The sequence below is a fragment of the Oryzias melastigma genome, linkage group LG19 (assembly GCF_002922805.2).
Source record: "Oryzias melastigma strain HK-1 linkage group LG19, ASM292280v2, whole genome shotgun sequence".
NCBI classification, from domain to species: Eukaryota; Metazoa; Chordata; class Actinopteri; order Beloniformes; family Adrianichthyidae; genus Oryzias; species Oryzias melastigma.
In genome coordinates, this window is record NC_050530.1 from 22,974,113 (window position 1) to 22,997,509 (window position 23,397).

At 43.5% G+C, this 23,397-nt stretch overlaps 2 protein-coding genes across 8 annotated transcripts in view; both read right to left on the minus strand.

The window, feature by feature from the left end:
- The window catches only part of cep131 (centrosomal protein 131), a gene marked incomplete in the record, with an annotated part of 29,791 nt that extends 10,644 nt beyond the window's left edge, over nt 1-19,147 (minus strand). Inside the window, 26 exon segments of the mRNA XM_024284463.2 lie at nt 418-560; nt 652-726; nt 832-949; nt 3,195-3,302; nt 3,420-3,621; nt 6,100-6,202; nt 6,467-6,496; nt 6,654-6,770; nt 6,835-6,960; nt 7,064-7,201; nt 7,284-7,475; nt 7,562-7,729; nt 7,800-7,873; nt 7,957-8,104; nt 8,433-8,528; nt 8,617-8,696; nt 8,837-9,026; nt 10,328-10,444; nt 10,521-10,638; nt 10,712-10,888; nt 10,974-11,078; nt 11,301-11,428; nt 11,536-11,641; nt 13,386-13,480; nt 13,791-13,992; nt 18,742-19,147. Of these exon segments, the coding sequence (XP_024140231.1) occupies nt 418-560; nt 652-726; nt 832-949; nt 3,195-3,302; nt 3,420-3,621; nt 6,100-6,202; nt 6,467-6,496; nt 6,654-6,770; nt 6,835-6,960; nt 7,064-7,201; nt 7,284-7,475; nt 7,562-7,729; nt 7,800-7,873; nt 7,957-8,104; nt 8,433-8,528; nt 8,617-8,696; nt 8,837-9,026; nt 10,328-10,444; nt 10,521-10,638; nt 10,712-10,888; nt 10,974-11,078; nt 11,301-11,428; nt 11,536-11,641; nt 13,386-13,480; nt 13,791-13,973 (3,137 nt within the window).
- An 84-nt stretch (nt 19,148-19,231) lies between these two features.
- The window catches only part of rnf213b (ring finger protein 213b), a 56,790-nt gene continuing 52,624 nt past the window's right edge, over nt 19,232-23,397 (minus strand). For 6 of the 7 annotated variants that reach the window (XM_024284461.2, XM_024284458.2, XM_024284456.2 and 3 more), the window contains 7 exons: nt 23,187-23,370; nt 21,910-22,111; nt 21,746-21,823; nt 21,447-21,644; nt 20,456-20,545; nt 20,138-20,310; nt 19,232-19,520 (listed from right to left, as the gene is read on the minus strand). In XM_024284461.2, the coding sequence (XP_024140229.1) occupies nt 19,382-19,520; nt 20,138-20,310; nt 20,456-20,545; nt 21,447-21,644; nt 21,746-21,823; nt 21,910-22,111; nt 23,187-23,370 (1,064 nt within the window). In that variant the 3' untranslated portion in view covers nt 19,232-19,381. The remainder of the gene's footprint in view (nt 19,521-20,137; nt 20,311-20,455; nt 20,546-21,446; nt 21,645-21,745; nt 21,824-21,909; nt 22,112-23,186; nt 23,371-23,397) is intronic. The other variant, XM_024284459.2, reaches the window with a different exon arrangement.

Here is a 23,397-nt window from a genome sequence, read left to right on the forward strand (position 1 = left end):
CACATGTAAATTTGCGATTAATCGCGAGTTAACTCAGGACAATGCGATTAATCGCGATTAAAAAATTTAATCGCCTGACAGCTCTAATAGAAACAATTAAAAAAAACAACAACTTAAAAGACATACTAGGGCTGTTTTTATGGATGGTGAGAAATACAACACTGATCCCCCCATGAATTACTTTAACATTCAATTCTAGGTTTTTTTCAGTCCTAAAAATGTTTTCAGGTAATTTAAGGATTTCAAATTGTATTATTTAAAATCCAGGCATTTCGCAGTCAAACTAAATAGATTTCAGATGGAAAATGGAGGATTAAAGGAATATTTTATTGAATATTAATGAATTGTAAATCAAATCAATTGATTCATAAAGGGGAACAGCTTTTCTTCAGTGCAGGTGAGAGCTCAGACACTCACCTGTTGTCAGCTGCACGCTCACACTCCTCTTTGTCTTTGCTGGTTTCTTCCTCCAGGGTCCAGATGGCGAGTTCAATCTCTTTGTCTCGTTCTCGCCGCAGTTCTTCCTTCATCTCGCGTTCACGACTCAACATCCGTGCTTCCTGTGGAAAACATACATGAATTCAGAGAATAAATGGATCATCTGATGAATCATTTTTAAATCAGAAGAAGCTTAGTCTCATCACTTCAAACCTCCTTTTTCCTGTAACTTTCTTCCCACGTATTCTTTTCCATGTCCAGCTGTTCTTGTAACACTTTCATCTCCATCTAACAGCACAGCAACACGGATCATGAGCTTCCCACATCCTTCTGCTCGAAGCCCAGGAAACAACAGGTGTGCGATTGTTCTGTGTCAAAGTGACGACTGATCACCTGGTGCCTCCTTTCTTGCTCTCCTTTGGTCTTATCCAGCTCTTCCCGGAGCGCTCGCTCTGCCAAAGAGCTGTTCTCCTCCAGCTGCCGCCGCAGGTCTTCTAGCTCTGTGCGCTGTCTGCAACAGACATGCAAGATATTTGAAAAGACGAAAGATGAGCAATCAGGCCTCCAGGGCTGCTCCCTGTGTCCAAAACAGAACACAGCCCCAGTCAGAATTCTCCCCTTCTCCTCCATTAGAAGAGGCAGTTTAAGTGCAAGTGGATCCGGGATTTTTTTTTGTTTAAATCCGACCCTCCAAACGGAGTATAAAGTCCTCCGTCACGAGGCTAAACCGCGTCACGCTGAGAAGCTCTTTTCTTCACGTGAGTGCGCTCTGAACCACAGCAGTTTAAATGTAAGTAATGACTTTCTGTTGTAGCATGAACTTTTTAAAGTTATAAAACCGCTGTTGTTATGTATATTTGAGAGCTGGAAGCTCCACGCTATAACTAGCAACGTCATTGAACGAAAGTGACGTCTGAAATATGAGACATTATTTTTCCATAACTCTCCATTTGGAGGGATAAATGAAGGGGAAAGGAGAGGGGGGATTTGGGACCTTTCTGTGTGGAGTTTGCATGTTCTCCCCGTGCATGCGTGGGTTTTCACCAGGGACTCCGGCTTCCTCCCACCGTCCAAAGACATGCTTCATAGGTTAATTGGTGACTCTAAATTGCCATTAGGTATGGATGTGAGAGTGAATGTGTGTGTGATTGAGGCCCTGCGACAGACTGGAGACCTGTCCAGGGTGTACCCCGCCTTCGCCCATCAGAGGCCGGGAAAGGCTCCGGCACCCCGCGACCCCGAACGGGATGAAGCGGTCAAGAAAATGGATGGATGGAAAGGAGAGGGGCTAGAGCAGGGGTCTGCAACCTTTAACACTAAAAGAGTCATATGGTCTAGTTTCTTACCAACCAGAACCTATGAGAGACTTAAAGTCCCGCTGTATCATTTAAAAAAAAAAATGCACAATATAAATGCTTTTTTGGCAATATAACCTTTATCTATAAATATAGCTTTAACATTTTACAACAAGTGAATTACAATTTCATTGTCTATATGTTTCTATATATAACAGTTGTAACTTCTTTTACTTTTGACAGCAGTGCACACTAGATCCTTTCAAAACAAAACCCACCCTGTGTCAAAAAGGTCCTCCTGCTGCAGCAGCTTTACTTGAACTAAAAATGCAATGCTGTTTTTTATCATTAGAATTTTGTGACATTTTTTTTCTTTTACTCTCAAAAATGTATAAAAAATATAGAATATATTTATTAAAAGAAAAACTCAAAACATTCAGAATAAACTGATTGTCATTCTCTGAGAAGTAAAGCACAAATCACACAACTCTAAATCATTTTCAATTACTTTATACGGCATTTGTTCAAAACTTTAACCACTTTGGTGTAATTTACCAAAATTACACATTTTTAGAGACTTTTATTTGACTATCTCTAAATTAAAAACACAAATTTAAAGAACATTTCTACAGAATTTATGACAGTAAATTCAACTGTTTTTTTTTTTTTTTTGCTTTCTGTTTGCTAAACACAAAGGACAACACTTAAATAACTCATCTCTTCTTTATTCAGTCATTAGTGTTTTTATTAAATTTAAAGAACCACAGTAAAGGTGAGCTTGTTCCACGCCCACAGCACTTCCACTGAAAGCAGGCTTGGGAGAATCTGTCAGTCAAATGTTTGGGCTGGGGGCCAGCAGATACCACCCCTACTTTGATTGTGGCATCTGATGAAAAAGCTTATAGTTGTCACGTACAAACTACGATCCACAGGCCACAGTCTCCCTGCTCTGCTCCATTCTGATGCATCCACTTGTAGACAAATAGATCCATGAACGTCTTTGTTTTCGTCTGAGCTGGAACCTGGTCCGTTTTTGGTGCACCACTAATATTACCAGAGTTGTGAGGGGCTGTAAGCTGGTGGGAAGGACTGTAAACAGGGATGATGGGAAATGAGCATGGACCACGACTCAGAGGGGAATTTCTAAGGAACTCCTGCTGCTCTGCAGAAACTATGTCCCAGAAAATGTCACAGGTTTTTAGACTTTTTTTAGATTGCATAATCCTCATTAAAAGACCTCTGGGAAAGCTTTTACAACAATCAAAAGATGATTGGAGAGTGGCTTTGAGGAAAGCTATCAGAGCTAGAATGGTTCGTCTGAGTAACAGCTGTTGATTTCTCTGCAGAAGTCTCTGGGATTCTGCCTTCTTGGAGCCAGCAGGTACTTCCCGTTTGAAATGCTCGTATACAGTCACTGTGTTGGAGGTTATCCCTCCACTGAAATAGGACCTTGGACCTCACCTGGCAGCTAGCTGAGCCAGCCTGTCTTTGTCATCAGACACCTCCTTGTAGAGCCGCCTCCTCTGCTGCTGCAGGGAAAACTCCTCCTCCTGCAGCTGCTTTTCATACCTGACATAAACCAAATCAAAGGAAAAATGAATGCTTTCCTGTTTTTTTGTTCATTCCAGTACGATAAAGGCTGAAGTTGTATGAAAGGCCACTTGGAAATGATGAAGCCCTGCTAACCTCTGCTTGGCCAGGTCTCTCTCCCTCTGGCAATGCTCCTCCTTCTCCTTCTCCAGCTGCAGCCGGAGCTCCTCACACTGGCAGACGTAGTGCTGTGCCGCCCGTTCATCCGCCTGCAGCAGTTCTGCCTCGTGCAGCGCACGCAGCTTCTTCAGCTCCTGCTTGTGCTTTGATATTAGCTTCTGGATCTCTGGTTCCAGTCCTGAAGGGGGGGTCAGGACTTGAGTCATGTTTACACAGGTTCTTTTTTTTTAGCTGATATTAATCGTTTTACAAACTTATCACCTGAACCGCCTGACAACTTCAGCACACCGAAGACAGAAAATAAAGCACTAACACCATCAGTAAAGAAACTTCTGCTAACTTCTCTGCTTTCAAGAACTCAGTCATTTAAAATGACTTTTTCTATGTTCAATCTTTAACTTAAAGTCTTCCTCCAATGAAAATCATATTTTTGAGTTTTTAACAAGTGTGGCATTTTTTTTCTGAAAGAGAAAAAATATATTAAGAAATCATTTAGTGTTTGCATTTCCGAGTATTTCTCCTTTTAAGTTGCTGTCACTCAGACAAAAACTCCGTTTGAATTCCTGAGACTTTCATACGTCACAGTAGCTAGCTAACCCGATGTAGCTGTAGAGGCCGGAGAAGATAATATAACGTCCCTCTTCTGTGCTGTAAAGGATTGTAATTCAGTGAAAGGCCAGACTGATGTTAGCTCTCATTATTTTCCAAAGGAATCTGAGGAAATTGATTGGATTTATTGGTCACAGATTATTTGAGGAAGAAGAGACATTTTTCAACTGGACAGAGACGCGGTGATTGCATTGACTGCTCGTATTTTAATTGCGTCCAAGACGGGACTTTTTTTTAAGTTGGTCTCACGTATTTAAAAAGAAACTGAAATTAAAATCCCATCAGCTGTCACAAATATGCTGTCCACGTTTGATCCAACCCGCTGAGGAGCAGCTGCAGCAGGAGTGGTGCTCCTCCACGGGTTGGATAGCTGCTCCTTACAGCAGCTCCGCTTAGGATCCACCAGGTGGTTTAAGTGGACACCACAACGTTCTCCTGAACGTAACCCTTCATCTGCATCTAAAACATCAACACTACTGCACTCAGTTAGAAAACGACGCGTGATTAGACCCTCAGTATTCTGGTATTTCATTAGATTTGTAGTTCAAGTGAATTCATCAATCATCATGTGCTAGCATGAAATCAGTTCTGAGCTCCAGCTAGAGCTGCTGCTGCTGCAATGCAGTCTGAATGATCACGTTTTATTTTAGTTTTTCATGGGCTTATCAAAGTCTGTGTCTCGCTAGGGGGGATAAGGGGCGGGGTTACACTGCTCAGCAACATAAGCCACGCTGTCACAGAGGATATTTTGGAAAGAAGGTCAACAGGAAAAATGCCTTTTTAAGACATTTAGGATGTGAAGTTTTTGTTTAAAACTTCACAGTCTTAATTAAAACCCCACTGGGAACGTTTAAAGACAATAAAAATAATTGTTGTAGGGGGACTTTAAGGGGATAGAGTAAAAATAATTAAATAAAGCATAAAACACCAATAGAACCCCCTTTCTCTTTGTAACTCAGATCTCTTTAACCATCAGGACCTCCAGGAATGTGATGTGAAATTGCTTCAGTAAGACTCTTTCCCTTAAACATGACTTTAGAAGGAGCTCCATGAAAACACAGAAGCCTTTCCTGCACTGTTTTGTGGCTAACAGGGGCTCAACACACTGGAACCTGCCCCAACTGCTTTCAGGAGGCCCCCCAAAACATCCTCTTCAGTTTAGAGCTTCTCCTTCGTGGCATGGACAGGTTGTTGTCAGGTAACCGGGTTAACCAGCTGACACCACAAATCACAAACAAGTCTTCAGGAGAGGCTTAGTGTGGACGCGGCCGTCCATGTTTTCCTTAAACTTCACAAACCACTTCAACTCTGCAAAGTCCTATGAAAGACAGCAGGAGCAACAACAGAGCACTACGCAGAACACATGGAAACAAGCTGAGGAGTCTCAGTTAGACCCTGAAGCAGGGGTGAAAGGAAGCTGGAGCGGTCCGGAGCGGTCCGGAGGGGTCCAAAGAGGTCCGAAACGGTCTAGTTAGACAGGTCCAGAGCAATGTTCCGGTAAAAGAATTGGAAGCAGAACGCCGCTCCAGCTAGGAAAAGAGATCAGATCTTTGCCAAGATTTGAATGCTTGGCTGTCAAAAAAGCAACAGTGTTAAAGATCTTGGATTGTCTCATGGGGGGGGGGGCAACAGTACCGGCATATCAAAAAGTCCATGTTTCCCCTGCCCCGTGTGTGGAGAACAGGCTTCAGATGTGGCCCGGCAGAACAGAAACACACAGCTGGTGGTTTGGAGGTACAGATCTCATCGGCTCAGTGGTTTAGCTCGGATGTTGGTCCTCTGCTGCTCCGTCAGCCTTCACTACAGTTGATATGTCCTCCTGTTTCATTAAACCTCTGGCGCTGAGAGCAGAAAAGGCTTTCAGAGCTACTTCTCACTAGTTTGGACACTAGAAAAGGTTCAGCAGAATCCAGGAACCATTGGATCCTATTGGTTGAAAAGATGAACGCAGACACATCAAAACCCTCTTAATGCATACAAATAAAGAGCCTCCGTTCTCTACAGGTCAGACGGGGTTCAAATAAGTGTGGCAGACTTTACACACAACCTTTCACTGTGATCTCCTTGATCTTCTTGGTTTTCTCATCAATCCACTTTTCTCGCCGGATTTTCTCCGATGCACTCATCAGGTCTTTTAACTTCTTGATTTCCTGCAGAAGGAGAAGATGAAACAGCGATGAAGAGTTACTGAAGTGTTTTCTTTGTGACACAGAATGACAGGAGATGCTGGCAGTGAAAGGAGGAGGACTGAGGACACTGCTGGTAATGATCAGAACTAAACCTGGAGCAGTGGAGCGCACATGGACTCACATGCAGACAGACTGTTCCAGAGAAGTGATGCACCAGACAAATGAAACCCAAGTCAGAAGGGGAATAAGTGCAGCAAAGACAAACCACAGGAGAAAGTGAATTACCTCACACAAGGGGCCGAGAATTTGCCACACCTATAAGGTGAGAAAGAACAGATATACAGATGAGGCCGAGCAGACAGAAGTTAGGAGAAAGGACAGATGAGAAGACGGACAGAGCCAGTCTGAGTCACCGCAGGGGAAGTGCACGGTAAGACACCTGGAGTGGATTTTTCCGCTGCAGTGAACTCACCATCTCATGCTGCTGCTGCATTTGTGCAATCTTCTTAGTGTACTTCAGGTCCACCTGCTTCAGCTCTGTGAGCACTCCTTCACAGCGCTCGCTTAGAGCCTTTTTATCACTGATGAGCTGGAGACACCACAAGTTACAGAGGGAAGGATGTGCACGTGACAACGGCTGCATGTCTGCACACCTGGTCGATGAAGGCGAGGTGCCTCTGAATGGTAGCTTCGTATTGTTCCTTCTGGAGCTGGAGGCTCCGGCTCAGCTCCCTCTCTGTCTCCTTCACATGTCTTGTTGTCAGCTCTCTCTGCTGGGCCTGAACCCAAGAGACAAAACCCGCAAACCCATAACTTTTCTGCATGTTTGTGCCAAAAGGCAACAAATCCAGAAGTGAAGAGCGTCCTCCTCCTCCTCCTCACCAGCGCTGTTTGCAGCATGCTGACGCTGCACTTCTTCTCCTCCAGCTCCATTTTCAATCTCATCACAGAGCCGGTGACTTCGGCTGCAGTAGCGGATGCGTGTTCAACGCCAACCAGCTCATCTTCAGACAGCAGCGCCTGGAAACAAAGCCAACAAACACCAGCTGTAGCACCCCCAACTTCAGCTAAATCATCAGGAATGTGTGGTGAGATTCTGTACTTCTCTGTGAGAGCCTGAGGTGATGGATCGGGGTCTCTCCTGCTCAGACTTCTCCATTTCATCCAAGAAGCTCATGATGCTCTGCAGTTTGGCCTCTGAGAGCAGCGCTCCCCCGTCTGGCAGTGAAGCGTGGTTGTTCATCTGGCCGTGGCGCTCCAGGTTGTCAGTGGTGAGAGAGTTGGAGTCGGCATCCTTTGAGCATGACCGGAAAGACATTTTTGATTTTCTGTTTGATGGTGAAGAGATCTAGGCTTCACTGCGTGAACCTTCACACCGACCTCATTGATCCAGGCGTACTTCTCCTTGTGGTAGGACTTTGGAAGCCGTTGTGGCTCCTCCTCCAGCAGCTTCAGGGTGTCCAGCAGCTCATTGAGGGTGGTTTTTGACGGAGGTCTGCTGGAAGCCTGATGTTGGTCCTCCATACTCACAGACCTCTGCAGGACGTCCTACAGTAAAGACATACCAAACCATGAAAGGTGGTAAACAGAAATCCTAGTCAGGTTTTCAGTCCCTCACCTGAGAGCACTGAAACACTCCGGGATAGGACAGGGCTGGAGAAGCAGCTCTGAAGTCGACGTCCCCTCCGTCAGCTGCAGCATTTGGATGAAAGTTAGTGGAAGTTTTCACATGTGAAAATGTCTCTTAGCACAACCTGATGACTGGCAGGACAAACCTGGGCTCTTGGTTGGTGACATTAGGCTGTTGTTGCTCAGTGATGGGCTGACAGACACAGAACTTTTCTTGGTTGAAGACATTTGGAGCTGTTTCTTGCATCCCCTTGCAGCAGCTGATACCGGCAGTGGTCTTCTCTGCGGCACCCCCTGTGCCCCCCCACAGGGAGGTAGACGTCAAGACAAAAGGACCGCAGATAAGAACCTTTTTCTACTTAATCCTTTAACCCCTGAGGTGTCGCTGGTGACGCTTAAGCATAAAATATTTAACATGCTGTAACTTTTCAGCCGTTAACATGATAATTCCAGTGATTCTGAAGGAGAAAAGCAGCTTGATGAGCCGCTTTTCTCCTTCAGAATCTACTAGAATTATCATGTTAACAATTAAAGCATTACAGTAAATCAAAGAACAGAAGCACTGGAGCTCTGGGGTTAAAGGGTTAACAACAGTTTACGACAAGCTGTCACAATGTTTCACCTGAGCAGCGTGAAGGCGGCTGAGTTCAGAGTTTTCTTTACAAATAAGCTTCTCATTTTGCTCCTGAGCAACATCTCCTTCTGCTCTCTCTTCCTGCTTCATCAAAAACAACAGAAAGTCAGGATTTCATAAATAATGCAGAATTTCAACACAGGAAAAGGACAGCTAATATCTGAAAATGAACCTGAGAACACACAAAGCCTCTTTGACTGGAGGTAGCAGGAGAGATGGCTCTGAAGCTCAGCTCAGCCAGCATGTTGGAGTCTGTGGAAACCGATGATTGATGAATGATTAGAGCATAATGGCTGGCAGCCATTGGCTGCAGCCTTAAATTTTTTGAGTTTTTAAGAAAAACATGCCGTCACAACGTTCAGGAGGAAAGATGGAGGCTGGGGCGTGCAAACCTGTGTTTGTGGATTTGCTGTCTGCTGGTGACATGGCGCTGTTGCTCTGCAACACTGGGGTTTCGTGAGAAGAGGAGCTCCTCGCCGGCTTCTTCCATCCCATCGTACCAGCTGGTATTACGTTTTCCAACTCCACTTCAGGTGCATGCTGAGCATCTTCAGACAGCTGGACTCTTTTCTGCTGCAGCTCCTGTGATCCACCACAGGAGGGAGACAGAGTGTTCATGCAGGCCTGCTAAAACAAGAGGGTTCTGGATTTGAACTTCGGCTCTTATTTACAACCCCAGTTGCAACAAAGCTATGTTATAAACCCACATTAGAAAGCATGAAAAAATCCAATATCTTGAAAATGAAAGATTTTATCATTTCATTAAAATTTTAAGCTCTTTTTGTTACTGATGGGAGTAGAACATGTTAAAAAACGAGGGGTGGGGGGGTGAAGTCAGCAAAACTAAGGTTTGTCAATAGCTGAGTAACGTGATTGAGTACAAAATACAAATCTACAGAAATTAGAGTTTCAAAAGTTAAAAAACAGCAGAAAATTGTGTGGCAGAGAAAAACTGCAGTCTGCCTGAAAATGATTACAAACTTTTTAGATTTTTCAAATGTAAAGGCCTTCTTTTTTAAGTTAAACAGACAATACCTGTACTGAGATTTGACAGTGGAACATCTAAAGGTTTTTCCTTGATTGTGTTGCGATTTTACTGGCTCTGAGTTTTCTTGTCTTCTTACCTAACCCAGCACTGAGTTCAACTGTTGTGTTAATGACTCTGGAGTTACAAAAACAGGCAACACAAAGCATTGGTGGCCATGTAGAAGGGAACAGTTTATTTGAAACCGTTCCTCTTAAAGGCATTTTCCTGCATTTTATAAAGTGACCTGATGTGACAGCGCTCTGCCGCCAGCAGATGACTCATCATCTCATCGTCATCCTCTTGATTCATGAAGATCATTTCTCAGTGTGTCACCATGATGGATCATCCTGTTATTGTGGGTTTTACATACAGAGCTTTAACTGGGCGTTTTGGTGTAAAACTTGGATGTTTTTGTTTCTGCTGCACCTCTGATTGTCACAACACTCTCCCAGCTGCATCTCAGTTTGAGAAAGTCCAATCTCTGATCAACAGGTCTGTCATGTCTAACTCGAATCGGCAATCTGATCTGTGTATAGTTCCACAATATGCTTCATATTGGTATATTTGAATGAGGTCATTAGGCTGAGGGTTAGAAGAGTCCACATGCCTTGTGAATCTCATGTGTTTCTTATGATCTGAAGTAATCTAGATAAAAAGACGGTAAGTGGGAGACCATCAAACTGAACTGCAGATGAGGATCTAATGCACAGAGAAGATAACCGCTATGAGGATCAAACTGATCCCACTTGCTCATAAGTTGTTGTAGTTGTGTTTCTTTTCAAAAAACAAAACCATCCTCTTTCATGTCATTCCAGAAGAAAAGTGTTCCGTAAAGATGTGGTATGAGACGAGGTACCTGGATGGCTGCCAGACGAGCAAGCCGAGCTTTCTCCTCCCGAATCCGTTTTCTGTCCTCCAGTTTTCTCTGCTGCTGCTCCTGGAGGGAGTCCTCCGGTCGCTTCTCCTGCCATTCCTGCTCAGCAGAGGTGCACGGACCTTCAGAGGTCAGGAACACAGAACCCAACCTGAATGGAGGCCCTTATAAATACCTTTCTTTTATTTGCAAGAAACAGTTTGAGCGCGGCCTTGTTGCTGTGTTTCCTCTTGGCGTGGCGTCGGTACCAGCACTGAATGGTGACCGCCGCCTGGTTCACCTGCTGGATGAACCTGCAGGTGAAGAGTGGAGTCACAAACCAGAGAAGCAAGGTTTCAGTGCAGCTCAGTGTCCAGGGGCTCTGACCTCTCCGCCTCCTCCTCCGTGGCCTCCCTACAGCGTGGCGAGGGAGGACTGCAGTGACCCGACACTGAGGATCTGTTGTTTGAAGCTGATGAGGAGAAGGAGAAATTCTTCTGGGATTTGGTGACAGAGCTGTTCTCCAGGGACACTTCATCGTTGGCTGTAGCCTTTAGGAGGTTGCTGAAAAAGATCCCAGAAGTTTCATGAGAGCTGCTGATGTGCTGCAGGATCTTGGGAAGCACGGCGGTCAGCACTTCACACGTACTTGAACGACGGCTTTTGGTTGGAGCTCTTGGGAGTGAGAGGCTTTTCAGAATAGTTATTGTGTAAGATGGTGGTAACCGAGTTGCCCACAGTTCCCTTGTTGCTCCTGTGAAAAGCAAACACTGAGGCATTATTGTCACCCAGGCTTTGATATCCGTTCTCCTGTCATACAGACTCCGCCCACACATGTTCCTGATGTTTTCCTGAAGAGAAGCAGGAGTGTGGGGAGACTTCTCAAAGGCGGTATATCAGCTGACAGGATCAGCAGGTATGAAACATGAGCCCCAGCAGTCCTGTGTGTCTGTGTGGAACAAAGGGGCGGGGCTACCTGTTGTTGGCAGTGAAGGACGCCGCTAAAGGGACGCCAGGCTCCTTTTTCTTCAGACTGGTGGGTAATTCCATGCTGCCGGTGCTGTGAGAGCTTGAGTGCTGAGCGAAGGTTCTGGGCTGGTCGTCCTAAACACAGACAACATCTGCTAACACCCAACTCAAGCTCTATCAACATCCACTGTTCTCTGAAGGAAGGTCCAGACGAATGTGTCAGCGTGTTTGAAGGGAAATACCAGAATGTTCCACGTGGTTCTTTCCGTCTTGCTTAAACTCGCCAATTTCTTGCGTCCATCTGAGCTGCTATCAAACAGAGCCAAGTAGTCGTCCGTCTGGTCGGGACTGGAAGACGACAGAGCAGTCATGGTTTCTCAAAAGCTGACATTTTAAAAAGTGAATCCTTTTTTGGGTTTGGAAAAAGCTTTGTTTTTAAACAAAGCAAAGGTTTTCGAGGCTGATTCAGCGATGAGCTTTCATAGCCGCTGGAGCCCCCCCCCATCCCACCTCCCCATCCCCACCCCGTCTGCAGGAATTCAGTGAACAGCTGTGGTCATGTGTTGATCCTAAAGGCCTTGTGCTCCACCCCTCCTCCATCAGACACAGATGACCCCCCCCCTCTGCAACCTAAGCTGGGGGCTCAGTCTAACTATATAAATGAGTTTCAGGGGGGGAAGCCAGCTGGCCCAGAGAAAAGAATCCAACAATTCTGGCAACACATTCCTTTAGTTTCACCTCTGCGAGTGACGGATTCAGAGNNNGGGGGGGGGGGGGGGGGGCAGACCCAGCCATTCTCTGAACACTGAAAACTCCCTCAGCCCTGCATCTTAAAGGGAGGCGGCATGGCAGCAGCTGCCAGACAAAAGATGTGAAGCGTGCACACACACACTTCTTCTTCCTTTCACAGACGCCTGGTGGAGGGAGGGGCTCTCTGACCTGAGAGGTCCTGGCCCTTCCCCCTATTACACGGGACAAAGCCCACGCCTGCAACCCGTCACCCCATCAGAAGCCACTTGACTCCCCAGCACCCTTTATCCTGCAGGAGCATGCTGGCGCCACATCACCGCTATTGTGGAGCTGCCAGCTGCTGTGTGAGCCTGCTGTCCTTCACTTCAGTCACGTGTTGTACAGTCTGACCGAGCTGTCCCTGCACTGTGCACGGTCACCTCATTCTGCACTGTTTACGCTTCAATCTGCCATTGCCAACTAGAGCTGGGAATCACTGGTTACCTCTCGATGCGATGTAATACGCGATTAGGCGTGTAACGAATCACAAGCCACGGTTCGGCACATGCATGAACCGCGGACCACGCCAACCCCACCCTCCCGCGCACACACACCTCGGGCTCACAGAATTGTAAACAATCGTCTCTTCACATCGAATGGAATTCACGTCAAATTCATGTACTGTAAATCGTCTTTGTTTTAACAAGCGCTAAAGTAGCTGCTTGACAGTTCTCCAAAAGTGAGAGAACTTGAAGCTCTCGCTGCCTGTGGGAGGAGCTTCCATCAAAAACTGTTCTCGACTTCATCATGGAGCAGCCAAATGATGAAATACCAGGTTTATTAAACTTTAAGAGCTAAATAAAAGCATCGGTACTCGTCTCCATGTCTGGCTCAGACAATCTCCCAGGTAGAATCCGCTTCAGCAGCAGCTGTCCCGCTCAGGAGAAAACCTGCTCCGGAACAAGGATGTGCGGTTAGGGGATGACAGTATGGCAAGCCAAAGGTGTCAATTTAATGTTAATTTGAACATTAGCATTTTAAGGAGTACTGTTCTGTTGTTGAAAACAACAGAAAAAAATTAAAATAATTCAAGTAGCTGCCAGACACATTGGTGCAGCGTACGCCCCCTATCTACCTCTGAAGGAACATCTCATCAAAGGAGGAGGAATATACTGTAACGTTTTACAGCCTCTTCAAATGAAAATAAATGATCCATACTTGGTGAGAACCATCGAGAATCAATCACAGGACTAAATATCACAACATATTTCAATGTGGATACTCTGGCACACCCCTACTGCCATGATGAGAAAAAACCACGCTGACCCAAGATGGGGATGATCTGCGTGTTCAGCACATGTACCTTAAACTGAGCTTGGCCTGCTGGTTAACCTGAGTGGTGCTGTTGGAACGCCTCAGGTTCTTGATGGAGCGGGAGCTGCCCAGGTGTGCATCACTCTGCAGGGGGGAAATGCTTCTTAACCAGAGTCACCAGTGGTGCTTGACAGAATGCTGAAACAACACCGGAGCTCCAGTGTTTTTGCTCTTTGATTTACTGCAACTTTTCAACCGTTAACATAATCATTCCAGTAGATTCTGAAGGAGAAAAGCGGTGTGAAAAGTTACAGTAAAGTTACAGTATGTTAAAGATTTTTTGTTTAAGTGTCACTAGCGACGCCTCTGGTGTTAAAGGGTTAAGGACACTCTTCTTCATTCCAGCATCTGGGTTTGATCATGGCGTCCTCTCCATCAGCAGATGTTTACTCACCAGAGCATTGCGTTTTGTTCTGCTGTCACCAGCCACAGACACCGATATGGAGCGGGAGAAGCACTTCCCTGGAGAAGCACTGCTGGGGCGTTTGGATACGGACAGCTGGGAGCCAGACAGGCTGAGGTCCAACGCTTCTGGACAACCTTTTGGGATGGACGAAGGGCTCCTTGTTGTATGCATCGTGTAGAAAAAAAAAAAGCTAGAAAAGACAAGTTGATGTAGCTTTAGGGGTGCACGGCCACAGAACAGGCAGCAGAACGGCTCAAAGCTGAGCCATGGCGCTAATGTCAGCAGGAAACTCTGCAGCTGTGGATCCACTTCACTTTCTGTTCACTCAAGCTAAAGTTGCAGTAACTTAAAGTATAATAATGTTATCACAAGTTCTTCTAACCGCACAGTTAGTTGTTGTTGTTTACCTTTTGGCTTAAACAACTGGGGACCACCACAGTGAAACAGCTGTGACCCCTTCACAACACAGATTTTATGCTGGATGCCCTTCCTGACACAAACCTGTATTAGTACGGCACAATATCAAGATAGGCAGCAGTATCAAGGGTCTTGGGCTCAATGCATGCCCTGAGTATTGAACTCAGGTTTCCTGCTCTAAACTCGGCCTACTGAGACATCCACCTAGACAGCTTAGCTATCTCATTAGCAGTAACTCTCTCAATAATTAGCTTATTTACTTAAAAATGAAATATCACTCAGTCATATATGTGATTAAAGGTACAATTAAGACATTAAGTAGTTAGGGGGAAATGCCCACATTTTTTAAGGGAAAGATTTATTCAACCGTCTGCAGCATTCCCTAAAAAACACATGATAAAGTTTTAATGTTGGTCACAGTGTGTTTAGCACAATATAGCAGAAGAAACACACTAACAATTGATTTCCAACATTATATGAACCAAAATAAATACAAGGGAACACTTACCTGGGCAGGCTGCTTAACCTCCAACCAGTAGCAGATACTGAGACTACTTCAAGACCAACTCCAAAAGTTGGAGTTCCCGGATTTCACAACAAAAGCATGACAGTTTTCAAAACTTTGCCAAGTTGTGGTGAACTCCAACTTCAAGACATGAGTTCTGACAACTCATAAAATATGTTTGGTTTGTCATAATGACTTAAATTATTACACCAAATGAGTAAAACTTAACTTTTTTTTCCAATTTTGACAAATTGAAAAGCTTTTTCATACCAAAAAAATTCAAGTTGTTTTTACAATAATTGTTTGTGGCAGCCCTTATAACGACAACCTGAGTCAAACCACATTTGGTACAAAAACAAAAACGTGTACTAAAAAACAAGACAACATAACTGTGTTTAGCCTGAAATCCTCTAGCTCAGGGCTCTGCAACCTGCAGCTCCAGAGACACATGTGGCTCTTTTACCTCTCCATGGAGGCTCTACGGATAAGAAAAATAAAATTGTAATTTTTTTAAAGTAAGGATTACTTTATTGGCATTTATTTAATTTAGATTAGTGCTGCCACAAACAATTATTTTAATAGTCGACTAATCACCGATTATTTTTACCAATTAGTTGACTAATCGGGTCATGTGAGAACTGGATGTAAACATCTTAACCATCATTAGCTTTAAACCAACTAAAAACTAAATATATAGCAGTACCTGTGATGATGCTAGTGTTAATGCTGTAAACTGAATTTGGACGCGGAAGATGCTATTGCTGATAGCTGAAAATGATGGTTAAAAACGCTGAAGCTGATAGCTGAAAACACTGAAGCTATTAGCTGAAAACACTGAGGCTAATAGCCAGCTAAAATATTAGTTAAATGAGAAATTAGCCTAAAAAACTGAAAAAAGCCCAAATTAGCCAAAAATAGTAAATATTAGCTATACTTCAAATCAGGGGTCACCAACACGTCGCCCGCGAGCTCCACATCAGTCGCCCGCAGGTCTCTTCTAAAAATAGCACAACTCACTTGTTAGCTGCTCGAAAATTTAATTTTATTGTGATGCAATTTTTTTAAATCACACCTGCCTTTATAAAGAATTAAAAATAAAACATCAAATAGTTGTTCATTATTTCTGAAGCCAAAAACGGTCTGTCTCACTATTTTTCTTTTTTTAAATCGTTTTCTCCTTAGCAAGATAATCAATAGTCGCATTTCCATTAACTCTGAAATTTCGCAAATTGGAATTTGGATAATAAATTCTCCTAATGGAAACACCACAATTTCGAAAAAACTGGCATTTTTCTAAAAAAAGTTTTTGCGCTTAGAGGAGGAAATAGACATTTTTCGCAAAATTGTAATGGAAACACTTTTTTCTAAATAAATGTGCTTCTCGGTATGAAGTGTCTGATTTGAGCGCTGTACAGTCGGCGCACCAAGAGGTCCCGCAGCGTCAAAGCGCTTTAGAAATTTCGGGTCATACAGAATCGCGCAGCAGCTCCTCCTCCTTTCCTCATCACTTCATCTGCAGACGCACTTTTGCAGCTTGGAGCCTGAAGTCTCATGAGCGCGAGCGCCGTGACAGAAACTTGAATTTATGTTGTGGTGTTTTCAAGCAGAAAAAAGGTCCAGATGCTTATTTGCTGCTTTTTCTTTTAACCGCTGAACAGACTTCTCTCTCTTCTGAGTTGAGCTGCGCTGCACGCGCCCCAGACAGAGCCTTGACGTCACCCACATGCTCCCTTTTAGTGAATGAAATAAAAAAAAATACTTGTTGTCGTTCATCGCCGTGTTTTTAATGACTTGTCGCGTTAGTTGGTTTGTGCTTTATCGCAAAATTATAATTTAATGGAAACAGTGTCATTTCAAAACTGTGTTTTTTTTTAATTCCTAGAATTTCCATTAAGTTTTGCGCAAATGTGTAACGGAAACGCAGCTAATAACAAAGAATGAGGCGTCCCCTTCTCCCTTTCCCACATGGAGACACCGAGAATATTTGATTATTAGTTATCTTTAAGGTAAACACAGTTGGAAAAAAAAAAAAAAAAAACTCGCATTTTTCGAAAAAACTTTTTGCGCGTAGAGGAGCTGGTTTTGGGGGCGTATTGAAATGGATGGACATTTTTCACAGAACAGTAATGGAAATGGACTTTTTTCTAATTAAATGCGCTTCTGAAGTGTCTGTCTGTCTGAGTACAGCACAGCGGACGCCACGAGAGATCAGCTTCACAGCTGATTGTGCATCTCCTCTGTAAAATCAATAACCAAGATTTCCTCATCGCTTCATCTGTAGCCGACCTTCTGCAGCTAGCAGTCTGAATACTTGTTCTGGACATCCTTTTACATACCACTGAACAGACTTCTGACTTGCATCGGAGACTATCAGTGGACTCGCTGCGCGAGCCAGCGCGACACGCGCGCACCACACTGCTGTGACGTCACCCAAATGCTCCTTTTTAGTGAATCAAATAAAAAAAACACACACACATCGCCTTGTTTTTAAATGACTTATAGTGTGAGTTGGTTTCTGTTTTATCGCATTATTATGAAACCATATCATTGTGACACTGTGTTTTTTTCTAAATTCCTAGAATTTGGTTAAAGTTTCATGTGTAATGGAAACAGAACCCAGGGCTGCTGAGTGTCTCTGAATGGTGCGTTCACTGAGCCCTGGATTACGGCAGTAAAACAAAGCAGTTTATTGGAGAAAACATAGAACACCGGCACTGAACCGTATATAATCGATTGATTAAATAGTGTCAACGTTTTCTCTGAAAAACTGATCTGTTTTGCTGCGGATTATTTAAAAATGACAAAGACTGAGTTGGGCCGAGTGTCTATTCGCTTATGTCCAGAGGTCAGTGAACGCACCATGCGCAGATTCTTGTCTGCTGTGGGATCTGTCAATCAACCTGTTCAGAGGTTTAAGGAAAATAAAGGTACGGGTGCATTAGACTGAATAAAAGCGTTTGAGGAGATTAGATCCACTAATAATAGTTATAATTAATTAATAATAATTAATTAATAATTAATTAATAAGTTATAATTTTGTTAAAAACATTGAATTTGGTTATTACCTTAAAATGTGACAAGATCTGTTGAGATTAATAAAGTTCTGAATACTGATATTTGTTTCCTAGCTCGTTGTCATTGATAATTATGCTAAGAAATCAGTGTCTTCACATAGAGAAGGATCATTATTCATTATTAATAATGTAGAACTAAAGGCAAACTAAGTAAATTTATTATTTCAAACTGGTAGCCCTTCGTATGATTCAGTACCCATGAAGTAGCCCGAAGTTTCAAAAAGGTTGGTGACCCCTGCTTCAAATTAACCTTATAAAACCTTAATAAATACCAAAATATTCCAAAAAGTTAGCAGAATGCCATCATAACTTTCAACTTTACTACAATCTGACTTCATTTAATAGAAAGTAACGACTAATCGACTGTTAAATTTAATATCAGATAGTCTAGTTTAGTCATTGACTATTTTAATAATTGATTGGTCGACTAATCGCGGCAGCCCTAATTTAGATGAGTTAAATGTATAAAGTGATGTCTGAGGTTCACATAGATGATAAACTATGTAGGTTTTTACATCCTGTTGACATGAAGATATCTTGTTTGTTCAACTCTACCTCCAGAATGAACAGATTTTACATGCAAAGAAAAACTTTGGTAAAAAGTATGATCTTTTATGAGTTAAAAGGACATATTATCTTATGCTGCTCAACATTGGTTAACATGATCCTGTTTGGCACAGAGCAGCTTTTATTTTGAAAAGAAGTTATTTGAGCTTCTGTCAAACGTAAAAAAAATATATATATATAAAAGAAAGAACAACCACATTAAGAGAGATGATAGACTATTTTAAAATGAAAAAAAAATCTATAAATAAATAAATAATAATAGGAAGAAGAAGTTTATGAATGCAAATCCAATTATCTTAAGGCTCCTTTTCAGTAGAAAACGAGTCCAAACGGCTCTTCCTGTTAAACCAGTGATGGGGACCGGCATGAACGTTACCTCGTCGGGTTAGTCTGCTTCTCTCCGTGTTATCAAGGCTAACGAGCCGCTGCTGGGATGACAGCTGCAGACGCCTCCATTTCTAGCGGATCCGCGCTCGCAGCTCCTCCGTGGAGCCTCCGCTCCGTCTCCGCGGCTCACAGAACAAGCGGACGGACTCTGGCGTTCGACCAGCTTCCGATGCAGCGACGATTCCCCAAACAGACCCTCTGGAAAGCAGGAAAAGTCTTCCGGGGGGGAAATAGGCTCCAGTAAGCAACGCGGATCACCATCTCTGTGGTAACAAACCCTCCGCCTGCCGCCGCCTCTGATTGGTGGAATCGTAGCTGTGCTTTCTGGTTCTTAGCCCTGATTGGCTGATAGACAGCGTCCGTCTTCAGGGGGCGTGTCTTCCCGTCTGTTTGGTTGGCTTTGCAAAGAGAAGCGTGATGTCTTTTCTTTTCTTTTCTTTTTTTTTGGGGGGGGTTAAGCATTCCACAGAAAGTCAAACCTTGGTTTGATCATTTATTGGGTGGATTCAGAACACCAAACGAACAACACATTTACAAGCAAAAGAGTTTACAAAATATGTGATTAATAAAATATGTGCTCAAGAGGAGCTTGTTAAACGTTGAATCATTTGGAATGGCTTCATTTCTGTCTACTTCATTTGAAACTCCACAGCAGCTCTCCACACATCCGCTCCTTGGCCCAGCGTGAGCTCCTCTGACAGAGCCTCCAGCCCCAGCACAGGTGGAGAGCCTTTCTGCTCCAGGTGGCTCTCTAACGTGATCCTGATGCTGCAGACAGAGACAAAAAACACCTGTAAGCACAGCATCAAACATTTCATCCAGAGTTCCTGTCCAGCTGCTGCTTTGAGAGGGAACCACATGTCGCTAAAGGGAATCAAGCTGCTCTCCTCTGACAGATGGCTGCTCGGCGGGTCACGTTCTCCGCCTGGAAGTCAAAAGGCTCCAAATGCCAAAGGAGGGGACTCCAGCTGAGAGCTTCTCTCAGAGTAAAGCTGGTGGGAATCAATACATGCCTTTAGACTGTGGTGGGCCCGGAATGTCAGCAGTTTGTGACATTCTTAATTCTAAATTGTAGAGACAACAACAACAGCTATAAGCAAACCATTCGACATCACCAACTGACCCACTGCAACTCTGCTGTTAGCAGCTTTTTAACCCTTTAACACCGGAACTCCAGTGTGTCTGATCTTTGATTTACTGTAACTTTTCAACCGTTAACACAATCATTCCAGTAGATTGACGAGCCACTTTTCTCCTTCACAATCTACTGGAATAACGTCGATGGTGTTAGCGGTTGAAAAGTTACAGTATGTTAAATATTTTGTGCTTAAGCGTCACCGGTGACGCCTCAGGATAAAACTTGTGAGCTAAAGATTCCTGCTTACTCCCAGTGTGACTGGTAACCCCGGTCAGCAGCATCTGTCTTCAAGAGGAGGATTTCATGCAGCTCCAAAATGAAAGTGTCAACATCTGTGACAGCCAGGAAAGCATTCAACTCCTTCCTCTCATCCTTGGAAAGCTTCTGCTGAAACTCTGGGGGAAGCTTTTGAAATGGGTCCTGAAAAGAGAAAATGTGCCCTTCAATTTAAAATGGGCTTGGTAAATGTTAGCATCTGAACTCCTACTGTTTTTCCTAAATATCAGCCATTTATCGGTTCTTGTCAGCAACCTGGTACATGAGGGTATTATCTGCGTTCACCTACCTGCTGCCTCTTAAGCATCAGCTCAGATTTCCAACAAGTCAGAAGTTGCCAGGTAAAGATGCTGTGTTCTAATTTGCTCTCTCCAATACCCTAAAATACATACAATAATGAAGAAGCTTTAGGTCAGATGGCTGTACTCGACTCATTTCAGGAGGTATTGAAAATCCCTGTTTTATCCCTCTTTTATACATGCAAAGGTGATTAGTGTGACATTTAAACACAATCTTCTTCAGAACTGTTCAGATTATTTGTTTTCTCTGAAAAAGAAGGAAGTTTGGGCACACTAAACACCTTCAGCTTTTACCCTCATAATTCCCTCATGTTTGGACTCGAAACAAGCCAGAACAGGCTTGTCTGCACAGAATATCTGACTTTCACTGTATTTTCTGAGTGTTTTTGTGTAAACAGTAAAGTGGTATTCCTGTGTTTGACAACAGCACTGAAATGTAATTAGAACAAAAATAAAAAAGTATTTTTGGTCAAAAGTTTGACTTAAAATTTTCCAGAGAAAACCTCTTCTTCTCAGAGCAGCCAGTAATGGTCCAGCATGACAATGAAATGTAGCTCAGATTCATTTTACCAACAAATAATGTGATTTTAAAGGAAGAAAAGAAAGAATTTCAGAAAAAAAACGTTTTGTTATGGGTTACTGTTTCAGTGGAAGTAACAAAATTAGACGTTTAAAGTGTTTCACTAAAATCTCCTTACCGTCTTAGTTTTCATGATACCATAAAGATCAAGAAAGACTATTTTCTGTAGCTAATGTTCCCACGTTCCAACAAAGCTCCAACAGTTCAGATCTGCAGAAGCTCAGTTCACACTGAGAAGCTTGACAATTCTAAAAAATATTTTGTTCAAGTTATTAGACTGAAGGAGTTTGAGAAAAATAAATAAATGAACTAAAAGAAATCTGCAGCTTGTTTTAGAGTCCGACAGGCAGCAGGATATAGATGACACCAACCTTTGTCTCATTGGCTTTGAGGGCTCATACCTTGGCTACAGTGCTTGAAATCTGGGGCCGCATGTGCAGTGAGTCAGTAAGGTAGGACAAGAGTTGAGCCTGGGGGTCACCGCCTGTCTTTCCCAGGAAGCGAAGGCCAATCTCCAACACAAACAAGGCGTCACAAACATCCGTGTAGGAGCGCAGCACCGTGGTCATGGTGCTGCTCACCGAGCCCTTCAGAGCTTTCTGCAACAGGAGAGCGACCAACAAGGGGAATGTGACCACTAACATGGCCAGTTCACTAATGAAGATGCAACAGAAAAAACTCAAAGTACAAAAAATACTACCTGGCAGATCTTTGCTCTGACTTCACTGAGAACCAATGAGAAGTCCTGCAGGTGCCGGTTGACATACTTGGAGGTGTCCTAATGTGAATTAAAGAAACACAGCTCAGCAGAGTGTTAGCTGCAGCGTTTGCTGGCCTCTGTATCCAGAAGGGGTTCAAACGCACTGTCTGGATGAGAGGCTTTCCAGCCAAGAAGCGCCGGCACAGCTGAGTCTGGATGCGCAGCAGGTCATAGCTGCAGCCCGTCTCTCCGCCTTTTTCCAGACTGTAGTTACAGTTTGCTAAAACAAGCGGCAAGAGCTCCTGCTCAGGGTGGCACAGCGTTAGCTGGGTCTCTGAAATCCTCTCCAAAGGGACGCTGAACTCACTAAAGAAATAAAGATTTACACAATAAATAAATGCAATGCATGACTTTTTATAAATCCTCAGAAAATCTGCAAGTAACCTCAGTCAACATGTTATCACAAATGGCTGTATAATTGAATTGTTTTGCAAGAAATCTGGAAAATATGTTGACTACAGTTGGGAAGATTCTGCTTTTCTTTTTCTTTTTTCCTAAAGTACTGAAAAAAATATTAAAGGTGTTTTTCCTTTTAGTCATATTTACATTTGGAGTTCATGTTTTTTGCAGAAACTACCCCGGAAATCTTTGACTGTAAATACAAAAATTCTAGATGACTCTATCTATCCATTTTCTTAACCCACTGCATCCCTCTCGAGGTCACAGGAGCCTGACCCAGCCATTGCAGGTTGAAAGTGGGATATAACCTGGGCAGGTCACACATGCACACCTAAGGATGCCTAAAAGTAGTAAATTAGTCTGTGTAACATGTTTTTGGACTGTTGAAGGAATCTGGAGAAATTTCGGGCATGCACATGCACAGGAACATGCAACCTCTACACAGAAAAAACCCAGCTGGGATTTGGACCAGGTCCTTCTCACTCTAAGGCAGAAGTGCTAACTACTGCACCATCGTGCAGCTCGCATGAGGACTCAAAAATCCAAAACTTAGAGCAAAACAAATATTGAAAGAAAGAAAGAAAACATCTCTCTGATGTTCCTGTCCATGATTCTTTAAAGCCTTATGAAGCAATCGTATGTAAAGAGGATCAAATATTTACCAAGTTGATTCTGTGAAGTATGCTCTGCAGCAGAAATCCTTTTAGATTGATTAAACCCACTCTTGAGATGGAGTTTTTCTTTCTTTATTTGAACTGATACAGCAACATACATGGATTTTACTTTAAGAATTGCATGACTCATTGATTATAACGTGTAGATTTTCTTGGAGAAATACTTTCAACTTAGCCAAACAGAAAACATGAAGGACGGAGCAAAGATGGCAGGAAGATCAACCGTTCTGTGGTTCTGAGATCATTTTGAAGGTGCAGAGGAACTACCCCTAACCGAGCCGAGCCCTCATGGGGTCTGCAGGACTGACCTGTCCTCGGTGTGGCTCGTCCTCCTGACCTCTCTCACCAGGCTGTTGTGAGTCTCAGACAAGAGGTCGATCAAAGTCTGGAGACACGAACCAGGTCCATGTCGACGTGGTATCAAGTACTCCCCGGAACTTTCCGTTGTCACCTCTTTATGGCACAGGTTGACGTCCACCCCTAAATCCACTGCTGAGGACCAAAGATGAGAAGCAAAGA